Here is a 14,805-nt window from a genome sequence, read left to right on the forward strand (position 1 = left end):
ATCTGCTTTGACACAGCTGCTTTCCCATCTGTCCTTATGGTAATTTATTGCATCCATGCAGCTATAAGGGCATCAGCTCCCCGAAAGTTGCGGAATCCTTCAAGGGATCTAGATTTCTGTGCTAGTTTCAAAAGAACGCGAGACCAGCATAGAGGTTCAGATAATGCACAGCTCAAACTCATTGAAAGCTGCAGTGTGTCAAGCTAAAATGTATAACTGAAGCAAGTGCCTGGGATAGTCATGTGGGATCTCTCGGAGAGAGAAAGAGATAATGGTTACTGCGGATGGGCAGACTAGATGGGCCATTTGGCCTTTATAAGAACATAAGCATTGCCTCTGCTGGGTCAGACCAGAGGTCCATCATGCCCAGCAGTCTGCTCACGCAGCAGCCCATCAGGTCCAGGACCTGTGTAGTATTCCTCTATCTATACCCTTCTATCCCTTTTTCCTTCAGGAAATTATCTAATCCTTTCTTATCAGCCATCATGTTTCTATGATTCTATGTTTCTAAGTGAAGTAAATCCCAGATATCATGGTGAAGGCTGTGATCAATATGCTAGCCTAAGAATCTCTGGAATTCAATTCCAGGTATGATGAGATTATGCAAAGATTGTATGTCTTTCAAGAAACTATTAAAAACACAGTTGTTTGTGGACGCCTTTCTCTAATTCTGTGGTTATTATTTGAATAATTCTGCATTAGGGAAATTTTATGGGGGAGATTGACTTATTTGATTACTGCATTTTATAATGTTTGTTGGTGTTTGAAATTGTGGATGTAAATGTTTTTGTACATTGCTTAGATTTAAACGATTCATAAATTTTAAAAATAAATAAACCTGACACAAGTATTTATCAAACTCTGGCTTGTGTTCCATTCTTTAGACACAACGAGTGAGTTTAAGAGCACGCACATCGGTTGGTCCATACATACAAAGATGCAGGACAGGTCACACAAACTCTAACTCAGGTGGCTCACGGTCAAGGACCTGGAAACAACCCTCCATTTCCAATTCCAGAGTGATCTGAACTGGGGAACAGAAGCAGTAAGTGCCCAGCTAAAACATAACCGGTTACATATGCTATTTAGCACTTAAACAGCTAAGAAGAACGTTTTAGTTTCTTGTCATCCTATTTATTTGGTTACCTTAGCTGGTTAGATGCTGACTATTCCTGGAATGTCCACAAATTAGCTAGTTTCAGCTTGGGTGCTAATTGGGCATTTTGCATAGCATTATATGGTTAAGTGCAGCTGGTTAGCTTTGACAAGCGATTTAAACGACCAGGAGCCGCTTCTGGCCTCATAAATTATTTTGAACATCGACGCCTATATAGAGTTAATAGCTACTTTGTTTCTAAGTCAGGTAATCGTTTGATTGAATTTCATATCTGAACCTTATCTTCAACCACTTCATTTATCGTTCCACTAAATTTTTTTTCCATTAATTAGCAGTGATGATACGAAAATGTTTTATTAATAGACATCTGAAATAGTCATATTTCTCATTTCAGGTTTGCAAGGGACAACAATCTGAACAGTGATGTCCAAACACGGCTCCTTTTACTGTTTACTTTTATGGCACGTGAAATCAACCCAGAGCTATAAAACTTTTTCATGGAGGATTCTCTCTGTCACATCTGGCCTTGAAGTTAAAACCCTGATAACAGCTAAACCATCGGAGAGTTTGCCTATTTGATTTTTCATTGCAAATCAAGAGACTCTTGCAAGAGGTTTATGGTCTTATGCAGTGGTGTAGCGAGGGCGAAAGGCACCTGGAGCAGTGGCGCCCCTCCACCTCCACACGCTCCTTCTCCATCCCCTACTGCCGCGCACTGCTTCCCTTCCCCCGCACCTCTGTAACATTCCTGGTGCGTGCAGCAACCCCCAAGCTGCTGTTGTGCCAGCATCGGTTCTTCCTCTCATGTCACTTCCTAGGCACGGGTTCAGGAAGTGACATCAGAAGAAGAGCCGATGCTAATGTGACAGCAGCTTGGGGGTTGCTGCTCGCGCCAGGAACGTTAGAGAGGTACGGGGGAAGGAAAACGGCGCGCACACATGGGCATGAGGGGCAGAGAGGAGGATGGGTGCCTTTGCCCTCACTTAAGACAGCACCTGGGGTGGCCCCCCCCCACCTTACTACGCCACTGGTCTTATGTACTAACAGGTCTTGTCATGATGCCAGACTCCAGGAAGAAAAGTCTAATAGCTCCTTGGTAGTGAGGCACTAAGTATGACGAGGCAGATAATGTAAACCATAATTGTTTGCAGTGTTTTGCAAGGCTGTGCTTAGGGTAGGGTTACCAGATTTAAAAAATAAAAAAAGAGGACATGCGGCCACACCCTCTTCCTCCCCGGTCCCGCCCTATTATGCCCCCCCAACCCTGGCCCCACACAAACCTCGTCTCTTTGGGGGCCACATCTGGAGAGCATCTGCACATGCGCAGATGTGATGACATCACACACCCATCGCATCCGCGCACGTGCCCTCCAGATGCAGTCCAGATGTTCAATGGTTTTCAAAACCCGGACAAAGTGCCATGTTTTGAAAACCCATCCGGACGCTTGGACAGTCGTCTAAAAAGAGGACGTGTCCAGGTAAATCCGGCAGCCATAATCAAAAATGTTTGACAGGTTGCCAGACGGAATTTATGCGTTTTGACTTAGACGAAGTCAAAACAGGTATAAGTTCCAAATTGGGCCGCTGAGCTGATCGCATCTGCCACGATCAGCTCAGTGGCCCAGGCAACCCGTTCCCCTGCACCTGTAACGATCGCGGCAGGAGTGATGCCCAATCCCTCCTGCCAGACAAATCCCCAAACACCCCGCGTAATCACGCTCTTCACCAGCAGGATGCCCAGTTCCTTCTGCTGGACACCCCCCGAGCCCCTGCCAGACCACTCAGCCCATCCCCATGACCCCCTCACCCCAAGACCTCCTAACTCCACCCGAACCCTTCCTGGATCACCAACCCCCATATAGTCCCCCCTTTAACCTTTTTGTGATGGCCAGACAGATGGGTCCTTTGTCCGTCCATCTGGCAGGCCCACCTTTGTCTGAATGGCAGGCCTGCTCCTTCCCAGTGCATTATGGGATGCACTGGGGCAGGGCCTAGGGCCTGATGGCCCCTGGGCCAACTGGAATCCTAGGTATCTGCAATGTAGGTCAGCGTTTTACTGGCCAACGATGCTCAAAAGTGTTCTCGGGGGCTATTACCAAACCTTATAACAGCCACAGAGAACCCTATGCAAATGCATTTCAAAGAGCTCATTAGTATTTAAATGAGCTCTCGTTGTGATGCAAAAAAAGACAATTTCCCTGCATTTTCTAGTTGTTGGTTAGAAAATCTGGTTTGGTATGTGTATCTGCCAGAACTGATTTTAGACGAGGCTAGGACCCGCAAGAGACCCCCCCCCCCTTCAGCATTTTCCAGCATTGCAGGGGTTAATCTGTATCTTTGGCAAGGACCATCCTTGGTTTCTCTGTAAGGACTCCTTTTACTAAGCAGCGGTAAAAAGTAGCCTTTATAAGGGTCTTTCCCGCTAGCTAAGGCGGTACACTGCTTTGGGATGTAAGTTTAAAAAGCAGGAAAGCCTCCTTCCTAGCATCTGATAGCGTCATTAGCACCTTAATATCAGTTTAAGAAGGGGGCTGTTAACAATTTTACACAGAAACCACGGCACACGCCACGCCTCTAAAGTGTGTGTCCCAAAGCTCCTGATAGGTGGCGCTGTGAGCAACAATCTAAGTTTTGGGAACAGGATGTTCCTGGTAAACTAACTCTCGGCTCTCCGCTTTCCAATCACTAGTGATTCCCGGACGCGATACCCGAACTCGCGACACCACCAAGCCCCGCCTCTTTAATTGTCTCGGAGTCCAGCTACGCCTCCAAAGTCGCTTCCCACAACCAAGATGGCTGTCAGCTGTCACCCACCGTGTTACCGCCCCAGAAATGGAGGGGGGGGGGGCGTGACCTTCCGCCGACCAGCAACCAATCGACGATCCGCACTTGACAGGGAGGCGCACGGACTACAAGTCCCGTCCTGCCCTGGCGCCTGCGCAGTCGGCGGAGTCCTTGGGTTCCTGAGGCTGGGTCTGCGTTGGCGCCGGGGGTGGAGGTGAAAGTTTCGTTAGCGGAGCCACGATGCAAAGCTGGAGCCGGGTGTACTGCGTCCTGGGCAAGGTGAGAGCTGGGCCGCGTCGCTTCGGAGCTGGCCTGGTGGAGCGAGAACGAGCCCCGGCCTGGCAGCAGGTGCCCGTCATATCCTGGGGACTCGGAGGCCCGGGTCATGTTGCACCCTTATGCTCCAGCAGAGCAAGCCAGCTCTGAAGGTGTTGCATCCTCAGTATGGAACCGGCTCCTTCAGCGTGTCCAGGAAAGGACAGGCACCCTCGATCATTTTGAAATGTTGGCGCCTATGAGTTCCAGTGCCCCTTCCTTAGGGTAAATCGTTTTTTAGGTCAGGTGGGTAACGGGTTAACTGCAGGCCATTAGGGTAGGTTGTGTCGGTCTTGGGTTGGTTTTGTTGGGGGGGGGGGGGGGGTTATCTCCTGGTCTCTATGAATTTATAATCCTGTTTTTCTCGGAAATATCTTAAAAGCTTATACATCCAGCTGATTTAGCTTTGTCTCTGCTAGTGTGGAGTTATTTTGCAAAGCCTGATCAGTCTTTGGCCTTTTAGACTCGAAGGTGAGCTGCATCTTAAGAACATAAGAATAGCCTTACTGGGTCAGACCAATGGTCCATCAAGCCCGTTCTCACGGTGGCCAATCCAGTACTTGGCCCAAACCCAAGGAGTAGCAATATTGCATGCTACCAATACAAGGCAAGCAGTGGCTTCCCCCATGTCTTTCTCAATAACAGACTGTGGACTTTTCCTCCAGGAAGATGTCCAAACCTTTCTTAAAACTAACTACGCTATCCGCTCTTACCATATCCTCTTACCATATCAATGCGTTCCAGAACTTAACTATTCTCTGAGTGAAAAATTTTTTCCTCTTATTGGTTTTAAAAGTATTTCCTTGTAACTTCATCCAGTGTCCCCTAGTCTTTGTAATTTTTGATGGAGTATGGGATTTTTACAGGATCTGATTGAAACTTTCAAATAGTAGGAATTCTATCTTGGTGCCTGTTTATTCGAGCTTATTATATTGATACTGCCAAATGTTTATTAAAATATTTATCATATTACCTCAGAATTCAGTAGGTATAGGCACCTGCCTAGGGTCCTAAATTTGGAAGGCATCAAATACTTCTGTGGAAGAGGAGCTTTGTCCTCCTTGCTTTAGGGCTTCACTCTTTTTCTGAAGTACTGGTACTGACTAAAGATGCTAAATCTTAAATCCAGCTCTGAAACCTTGGTGTCATTCGAAGAACCAGAATCATTGATCAAAGAAATGTAATAGCTCTTAGCACTGAATAGGATTTAGACTGGTAGGATGCATTGTCTCGCTTATACTGGGGCTGCAATTTATGATTGAGCAACATCTTCATAATCATGGTACATATCCTGGACAGGTTTGGGAAGATCTTTTAACATAATGGTTGTTGCCACATACAGAATATGTGTCCTCAAGAACCTGACTTTTCTCCTTCAGTGCATCTGTCATCCTTCCTTGGATCATAGCAGCCAACTATACAAAATGGTTGGGGCTGCTAACCTCAAAGAAAATTACCCTTCCCTGGACACAATCAAGGAGTTTGCTCAATACTGGGGTTGTAGTATTGTATTTTTGGGACCGCCCTTGGCCCCTGCATATCTAATAGTGGCCCTGGTGTTGGTCAAGTGAAATTTAACCCCCCCCCCCAAATGGGACACATCCTGAGGTCAGGTTAACTATATGCTGGGATGCCCCCCCTGGAGGCATTATATCCATAGATGAGCTTTCTTTTTACAAAAGGCAGCACCAAAAATCCTGGAAAGTTTTTTTGTACAGTAATTATAGGATATAGTGTGGGATATAAATACTGAATGGAATGAAATTCAATTTTTTTAAAGTGGGATTTTTAATTGCTTTTTTGTCCTTGTGTTTCTGTTTTTCCTTCAAGACAAGCCATTTCATCCGTATACCCCATGGACTACAGGGGCTTTCTGGTGTGTCGCTGAGAACATATGCAAATCAAGCATGTAAGTAGTAACTGCTGTGGAAACAGGATAGATCAGGGAACCCACTACAGATTTTTCCACCTCTGTGTCACTACTACAGATACAGCTTGGATCGGTAGCAGTGGCGTGCGGCCAGGGCCTTCAGGGGATTTGCCCCACCCCCTAAAGGCCCTGAGGGCACTGCTCTGAATCCTATGAGCGTCGGAGCATTTAGCGCTCCAGGTCACAGTAGGAACCTCTACTGTGGCTTAGTAAAAGGGGGGAGCGGTTATTTATTAAACTTCTTATATACTATCTAGAACAGGGGTCCCCAAAGTCTCTCCTTGAGGGCCGAATCCAGTCGGGTTCTATGTGCATGCACTGCTTTCAATGCATATTCATTGTAGAAATCCTGAAAACCCGACTGGATTCGGCCCTCAAGGAGGGATTTTGGGGATACCTGATCGAGAAGCTTAAAAGCTATCAAAGCAGTGTGTATTCATGTACTTTAGTATTTTTCAGGAGCTGCAGTGAGATTTGAATTGGGCTCCCCTGGTTCTTATCCCACTGCTCTAACCATTAGACTACTCCTGTATTCTGTTCACATCCAAGGGTAGGACAGGGTTATCTAGAGACAGGCTGGTGACTGTAGAATGACTTAATGTACTTGGATGAGTTCAGTTGGAGACCAGTTTATTGGCCCAGCCTGTTGATATAATAATAATAATAACTTTATTCTTCTATACCGCCACAATCTTGCGACTTCTAGGCGGTTTACAATCAAGAGTGCTGGACATTCAGCGAAATACAATAAGTAGATATTCAGAGGAAATACAGAGATCAGAGACCTCAGGAGGCAATAGTATAGAAATACAATTTGCTGAGCGAAAATGTAATACGTACATTTTAGTAGGTAATGTCCGACAGGACTTGTTGGGGATAAATAGCAACGTAAAGTTATGATAAGATGAAGATAACAGATTATATTTATAACAGTGCTGTAAGTTCAGGTGGAATAGGGAGGGGGGAGGGAGAGCAGGTCAATTGTTTAGGTATTTCTGGAACAGGTATGTTTTTAGGCGTTTTCTGAATTCCCCGTATGTAGTGGGCGAAAGCAGTTGGTCTAGGTCTCCTTGGTTTGTTAGTGTAGAGGTTAAGGTCTCATTCCTTCTTCGCTCTGTCAGGCTCACCTAATGCATATGATAGCTGACAACTTGTCTTTTTCCTTTCTGTACTGGGAGTTACCTCTCTGGAGATTTCTGGTGATATGCTTTTTTTTTTCTATTCCTTTTCTCCTCTGTTAAGAGAAACAGGACCATGATGGCAGATAAATGCCAAATGGCCAATCCAGTTTGCCCATTCTCTGCATCCACTATCTCCTCTCCCTAAGATTCCACGTGCCTCTCCCATGCTTTCTTGAATTCAGACACAATCTTTGTCTCCACCACCTCTACCAGGAGACTATTTCACTTATCTACCGCCCTTTCTGTAAAAACGTATTTCCTTAGATTACTCTTGAGCCTGTTTCCTACAGGTCCTGGCATCCAACCTCTTTAGAGCAACAAAAGCAGGATTTTAACCCTTTTCTGCCCACTCCAATTGGAGATCTGTCCAGTCATAGCATTTAGGGTCAATATAATAATAATAATAATAATTTTATTTTTATATACCGCCAAAGCCATGATAGTTCGAGGCAGTTTACAACAAGAGGCGCTGGACAATCAGCGAAGTAGATACAATACAAAGTCATCGAAGTAGTTTCAATACAATGTTGAAGAAGTTACAATGCAAAGTCATCAAAAATAAGGTACAGGTTGGGAGGAGTGATGCACTAGATTCATAGATTACAATTGGTTAAATAAATTCGTTTTTATTGATTTTCTAAAATTGAGGCAAGATGAGGAGTGGTTGATGATGTTAGCCAGCCAGTCGTTCCATTTACCTGCCTGGTAAATGGAACGACATATCAGTGGTAATTGCTTCACTGAGATTACATTACATTAGTGATTTTATTCTGCCATTACCTTGCGGTTCAAGGCGGATTACAGAAGAGGATTTCTGGACATGTCCAGAGGTGTTACAGAGTAGAGCGGGTTGCTTCAGAGGATTGAAATGTTTCATACATTGTTAGTTAGTCTTCATGGATTTCTTGAATAGCAGGGTTTTTATTTCTTTTCTGAAAGTTTTGTAGTCTGGGGTTGCGATTAGTAGATTGGAGAGTTGATGGTCTAGTTTTGCTGCCTGTGTGGCTAGAAGGCCATCGTACAGTTTTTTCCGTTTGATGTCTCTGATTGGAGGGTATGTGAATGGTGTCTGGGTTCTCCTGTTGGTTGTGGTAGTTTGGATTAGGCGGTTGTTCAAGTAGGCTGGGCTGTCACCATTTATGGATTTAAATAATAGACAGTAGAATTTAAATAGTATTCTTGCTTGAATTGGGAGCCAGTGTGAGTCGAGGTATGCCTCGGTGATGTGGTCGTGGTTTCTTTGTGAATAGATTAGTCTCAGAGCTGTGTTTTGTACTGTTTGTAGTCGTTTTATCATTGTTGCGGGGCAGGGTAGATAGAGGATGTTACAGTAGTCAAGGAGACCTAGGACTAGGGACTGGACCATGAGCTGGAATTGTTTTCTGTCGAAGAATTTTCGAACCTGCCTTAGGTTTCTCATGACTGCGAATGATTTCTGTATTGTTTTGTTGATTTGTGGTTGTATGGTGCAACCACAAATCATTCCCAGAATGTTTTAGAGTGGTTTGAATGGGGTATGTGATTGAATTTATTACTAGGTTTGTTATGGATGGGGTTTACCGTCTCATTACCTGTAGCAGGAGTTAAACAGAATCTGCCTCTGTACTGGGGGATAGCTGAACTGAAAGATCCTGTGGCCTATGGGACACCCTCCTTCACATCTGTTCATCTTTGTTTTACAGTCTAAGTGAAATGGGTGTATTTAAGACTGCAAGAGAGCCTTGTATGACTGCTCTGTCTGTCTGCTTCTTTTTCAAGTGGATGCTGATGTCACGGTCGTTGGCTCAGGTCCTGGAGGGTACGTTGCTGCTATTAAGGCAGCTCAGCTCGGCTTCCAGGTAAGAGGGTCTGAGGGTTCTTCTGTGCTTTCTTCTGCCATAATACTCGGTGAGGGCATGCACCTCTCGGAAGAGCCTTGAGTGCTAGGTAACTGATGTTTTCGCTGTAGTCTTTGAGGAATTTTTAATATCACTGATGTCGGGAGGAAGCTCTGGTGGGATCAGTTTGCATGGGTTGCATGTGAAAATTCAGGTTTTATGTAAAGCTGGAAAGAAATGATTTCTGAATTATTATTCAAATGTGTCCTCCTGAGTATGTAGTACTATGATAGCTTTTAGAAGCAAAAGAAGCTTTAGCAAGTTCTTTTAATTGGTGATTACAAGCCATGTCCACATAAAGCACTGCCATCAGTCTTTTAAGCCGCAGTCAGACTCTGCTGGGAGATGGTGGTGTAGTTCTAGGCCGTGCACCAGAACCTTGTGAGCATTTAGAGCAGAAGCAGCCCCTCATCCCAAAGCTTCTTTTTACATATTTGGCTGAGATGCTGCCTAAAAAATGAATTGCAATAGCTCTGAAAACTTGCAACATTGCTTAATCTCATAAAAGCTATTTTCTCTACCTGCATATTTAGTTGGGCCAACATTTTACTTTTTCTATTTCATTAAAACTTGATTTTCCTGCTGGGGGATAATCATTTGTATGCACAGGACAGAGTTCTGGCAGAGGTGATTTTGATGTTAGAAACCAGTCTTTACAGAGTTTCTGTCCATGCTTTTTCTTTCCTTCCTTTCTGGGTCCCTGCTCTGATACCATTAACTTGCACATAAAAACTTTGTTAGCAGCTAGACTCACAAATTACTTTGAAACCTAGATTTCATTTGCTTTAGTTTTATATTAGACCTTTTGATTCTAGACTGTGTGTGTAGAGAAGAATGAAACACTGGGTGGAACCTGTTTGAATGTTGGCTGTATTCCTTCCAAGGTAAGTTATAAAGCTACATTGGGCATTGAAGCAGGCTGGAATAGCCTGCATGGTATGGTCATGGTTGTAATTGTAAGAGTACATAAGAAGTGGCAGGATATTTCAGAGAACAATCCACTAGGTTTGGGGCTGTTAGCAAGATATAGCAGGGAGTTTTGAGGTCAGATAGAGTATGGGACTTGGAAGAATGAAAAAGGAAGGGGTGGGTCGGAGCAGCCTACCAGCAGAGGTGGTGGAGATCAGAATTGCAATGGAATTCAGACATTATTGGGACAAGTATATATATATGGTGTGGTAAGAACACAACTGAGAGACAGAGCAGAGACATGAAGGTAGCTGGTGTTGGTTTACTGTGGGAATGTTTTATATTCACCTACCTAAAATGGTAGACAGGGAAGAGAAATGGGCAGACAGGATGGGCTAGTAGCTCTTCATCTGCTGTTCTTTGCTGGGTTAACCTGTATGTTTTTGTGTAATGACCTTTTCCAGTAGAATTAGGTGAGTCGTTCTAGACAAGCGGGTTCTCTCCCAATGGCAGCGAGCCATCTACAGAAGGAATCCACTCCGGAATTTTTTCTCTCACTCTCCTCTACTTCACAGGGAGCTCTGCTGCCATCTAGTTTTTTTTGCTTCTGAACGCAAGCTGGAAGAAGTGTTTCTGTCCTCGGTTTGAGGGTCGACACAGTTGGCCCGCCCTAGATTTATTGGACTGCTTTGGACATCTCGATGACTCACCTATTGCACTGGAAAAAGAGATTATGTCCTTACCTTGGTAATATCTTTTCCAGTAGATAGGCAAGTCATTCTAGACTCCTGCCCTGTCCTTCCTGCACCTGCCTACTGATTTCATGCGGAATATGCTTCCCCAACTTGTATCTTGAATGCCAGTCTGCTCTTTGTGGCCTTGCAGATATATTTATAATATATTTGCGTTCATACAAAGGCACTATCTGGGCTCCTTTGTTTTGTTGGCTTTTTTCAGTGTTTGAGTTCCTATGTTACTTTGTTTGAGCAGAACTGTTGATACTTGGGAAAATTCCCGTGAGTATTCCTACTTCACCTGTTGTCGAAGGAGCTCTTTATGCTTGGGTACTAACGGTGTCAGGTCAAAAGCGCGCCGGGACAAAGGCGGGCGCAGACAACAGCGCAATATGGAGGTGCACGCCGAAGAAAATGACTGTTTTAAAGGGCTCCGACAGGGGGTGTGGGGGGAACCCCACTTTATACAGATTGCGCCACGTGGGGGGCGTTGTGAGGGGTTTGGGGGGTTGTAATCCCCCACATTTTACTGAAAACTTCACTTTTTCCCTAAAAAACAGGGAAACAGTTAAGTTTCCAGTATAATGAGGGCGGTTACAACCCCCCAAACCCCCCACAACGCCGCCGCGATCTGTATTAAATAAAGTGGGGGGTTCCCCAACAAAACCCCCCGTCTGAGCCCCTAAAAACACTCTTTTTCTTCGGCGCACGCTTCCGTCTTGCGCTCGGTTGTCAGCGCGCGCCTTTGTCTTCGGTGGTTTTGTCTATGAACAGTACTAACTGCAGATGGCAGCAGAGCTCCCTGTAAAGTAGAGGAGAGTTAGAGAAAAAAAATCCAGGGTGGATTCCTTCTGCAGATGGCTCGCAGCCATTGGGAGAGAACCCTCTTGTCTAGAACAGTGATTCTCAATCGTGTCCTGGAGGACCACCAGCCAGTTGGGGTTTTGGGATAACCATAATGAATTAGAGAGATTTGCATATAATGAAGGTGACCCCATGCATATTCATTAGGGCTATCCTGAAAACCTGATTGGCTGGTGGTTCTCCAGGACAGAGTTGGGAACCACTGGTCTAGAATGACTCACCTATTGCACTAGAAAAGATATTATCAAGGTAAGGACATCATCTCTTTTTAGTAATATCCAGCAAAGATAATCTAACACAATGACATGGATTTTTAGGCCTTGCTGAACAACTCCCACCTTTACCACCTGGCTCATGGGAAGGATTTTGCTAGCAGAGGAATTGAAGGTAAGACTGCAGCTTACAGCAGCAGAATTTTGGTGTAGTGGCATTCACATCTGTTCTTGTGCTTGTTTAAGTTAACCTTGAAAGATTAGCTGGAAAGCAGTTCTACGGAGTCACCTTGCTTTTCTGGGTGAGCCAGAGGGGTAGCTCTCCCGTGCTTGGTTTTTACTTTGCAAAAAAAATGAGGCGATAGAGACAGGGGAAAGAGGTAGCAGGGAGAGCTCCCAGGAATTGAAGCAGCAGTGGGTTTAATTTCAGCATACTGAGCCCCATTTCCCCTGTCTCCATGCTACTGTAGGCATAAATTGCCTTTGAGGCTTAGAAACATTTTGTGTTAAAATAAACATATCGGGATGCATGGAGGCACATCATGACCAGAGGGAAACAATGTATTAGGGGAAGAAAGGAATGGTTAAAGGCTTCACTCTGTCATGCCACTGATACTTGGAGGTGTAAAGGAACTGTCCTTTTTTTCAGTTACAGGACTGCACCTGAATCTGGAAAAGATGATGGAGCAGAAAAGTGGTGCCGTAAAATCCTTAACGAGCGGCATTGCACATTTGTTTAAGCAGAACAAGGCAAGTCTGTTTGGCAGGGTATAACCCTCTATTGTAGTTCCTTCCTATTTCTCCTACTGTAAACCGCGTCGAGCTCTACGAACGTGGAGATGATGCGGTATACAAACCTAAGGATTAGATTAGATTAGATTAGGAAGGGCTAAGCACTCCCAGGTATCCCAGATTCTATGTCATCAATCATGTCTAAAATGAAACGCTAGGCACACTAATAATCAATTTTGAAAGAAGAACATTCACATATAACACCCAACAACAGTAAGAACTAATACTGCTGCTTTACAGCACTTCTTTCAGGATGACTTCGTTGTGCTATTTAAGGTCCTCAGCGGGCCACCACACACTCAAATTTTTTCATTGTGTGGGGCTTTATGCTCCCATTCGTCATTGGACCCATATATATAATATCAATTATTTATTTTTTGAAAAAGTTTTTGTAGAAATACTAAAAGTACTTAGCTTATGGATTTGACACTAGCCGGGAGGGTAGAAACATCAGCCACCAACAATTTTGAAAATTTTTTTCGTTTAAGACGCGATGGTGGGAGTAAACCGGTTATGAACGGGAGAGGGTGCCTTGATAAAGCCCTAGAATTGCATGGGCGAAACATGTTGGTGGCTGATGTTTCTACCCTCCCGGCTAGCGTCAAATCCATAAGCTAAGTACTTTTAGTATTTCTACAAAAACTTTTTCAAAAAATAAATAATTGATATTATATATATGGGTCCAATGACGAATGGGAGCATAAAGCCCCACACAATGAAAAAATTTGAGTGTGTGGTGGCCCGCTGAGGACCTTAAATAGCACAACGAAGTCATCCTGAAAGAAGTGCTGTAAAGCAGCAGTATTAGTTCTTACTGTTGTTGGGTGTTATCAATCATGTCTAAGCACTGTTTTGTTATTTATTTGTTTTTAAAAATAATTTTTATTGATAATGCAACCAAAATCACAGCAAGCAACAAAGGCAGCTCTTGGGAATCCCCTGCTGGCTACCTACTCTCAAGCCGTTGTGATTGGTGTGTGTTTGGATGGAGTACGTGTGGGATCTGTGGGGATTATATGGTGTGGCTAGTATGATACGCTTGGTTGGGTGTGGCATGTTGAGTTGGATGGGAGTATGCGAGGGAGGGTCTGTTCTTTCTGCTAAAACTTGTTATTGCAGCCTTGGCTAGGTCTCCGGGGGGGAAGGGGGGGAACTGCCCCATCGTTTGCTGTACTCTAGGGCATGCCCTACGCTCTGCTATTGTACCCTTGGTTCCCATGGATCTTGTGTTAGTGGGCGTTGCTGTCTTACTTTGTTTACGGTTGCCATTCTTGGATTGTTTGCAAAGCACTGTTATATTTTTTGGCTATATAGGTCAGAAGCATCTACATAAAAACATAAAGAGTTGCCATCCTGGAACAGACCGAAGGTCCAACAAGCCCAGTATCCTGTTTCCAACAGTGGCTAATCCAGGTTACAAGTACCTGGCAAGATACCAAAGAGTAAAACAGATTTTGTGCTGTTTATCCTAGGAATAAGCAGTGGATTTCCCCAAGTCCATCTAACAATGGCTTATGGACTTTACTTTTAGGAAATTATCCAAATCTTTTTTAAACCTCGCTAAGTTAATTGCTTTCACTAATCTAATCTAATCTAATCCTTAGGTTTGTATACCGCAAAACAATCTAATCTAATCTAATCCTTAGGTTTGTATACCGCAAAACTATATTCTCTGGCAACAAAGTCTAGAGTTTGTTTACACGTTGAATGAAGAAATATTTTCTCCGATTTGTTTTAAATCTACTATTTAGTAGCTTCATTGCATGCCCCTCTAGTTCTAGTATTTTTGGGGAGAGTAAACAAGAGATTCACATCTACCCATTTCACTTTACTCAGTATTTTATAGGTCTCTATCATATGCCCCCTGAGCTGTCTCTTCTCCTGGCTGAAGAGCCCTAGATGCTTTAGCCTGTCCTCATAGGAAAGTTGTCCCATCCCCTTTATTATTTTTGTCACCAACGAGAAATCTGGGTCAGGAATTCAAGACCCCTTTTGTCTGGGGACCCGGATTGTAGCATCCATGCTGTGGAATGGGTTTCCATTATATATTCACCTTCAGGCCTCCTTGCTCTAAAAACATGTTGTTTCAC

General features: G+C 44.2%; 1 protein-coding gene and 1 long non-coding RNA gene across 2 annotated transcripts in view; both read left to right on the forward strand.

The window, feature by feature from the left end:
- The first annotated feature begins 477 nt into the window (after positions 1-477).
- LOC117366694 lies at positions 478-1,787 on the forward strand. Its single transcript, XR_004540634.1, has 3 exons — positions 478-588; positions 885-1,045; positions 1,512-1,787. It is a non-coding gene; the product is annotated as an uncharacterized LOC117366694 (long non-coding RNA).
- Positions 1,788-4,023: 2,236 nt separating this feature from the next.
- Positions 4,024-14,805, forward strand: part of DLD (dihydrolipoamide dehydrogenase) — a 39,290-nt gene continuing 28,508 nt past the window's right edge. The window contains exons 1-6 of the mRNA XM_033959736.1: positions 4,024-4,180; positions 6,047-6,125; positions 9,086-9,165; positions 10,020-10,088; positions 12,029-12,098; positions 12,573-12,673. Coding sequence (XP_033815627.1) covers positions 4,142-4,180; positions 6,047-6,125; positions 9,086-9,165; positions 10,020-10,088; positions 12,029-12,098; positions 12,573-12,673 — 438 coding nt within the window. The 5' untranslated portion in view covers positions 4,024-4,141. The remainder of the gene's footprint in view (positions 4,181-6,046; positions 6,126-9,085; positions 9,166-10,019; positions 10,089-12,028; positions 12,099-12,572; positions 12,674-14,805) is intronic.

This window comes from Geotrypetes seraphini, chromosome 9 (assembly GCF_902459505.1).
Source record: "Geotrypetes seraphini chromosome 9, aGeoSer1.1, whole genome shotgun sequence".
Lineage (NCBI taxonomy): Eukaryota > Metazoa > Chordata > Amphibia > Gymnophiona > Dermophiidae > Geotrypetes > Geotrypetes seraphini.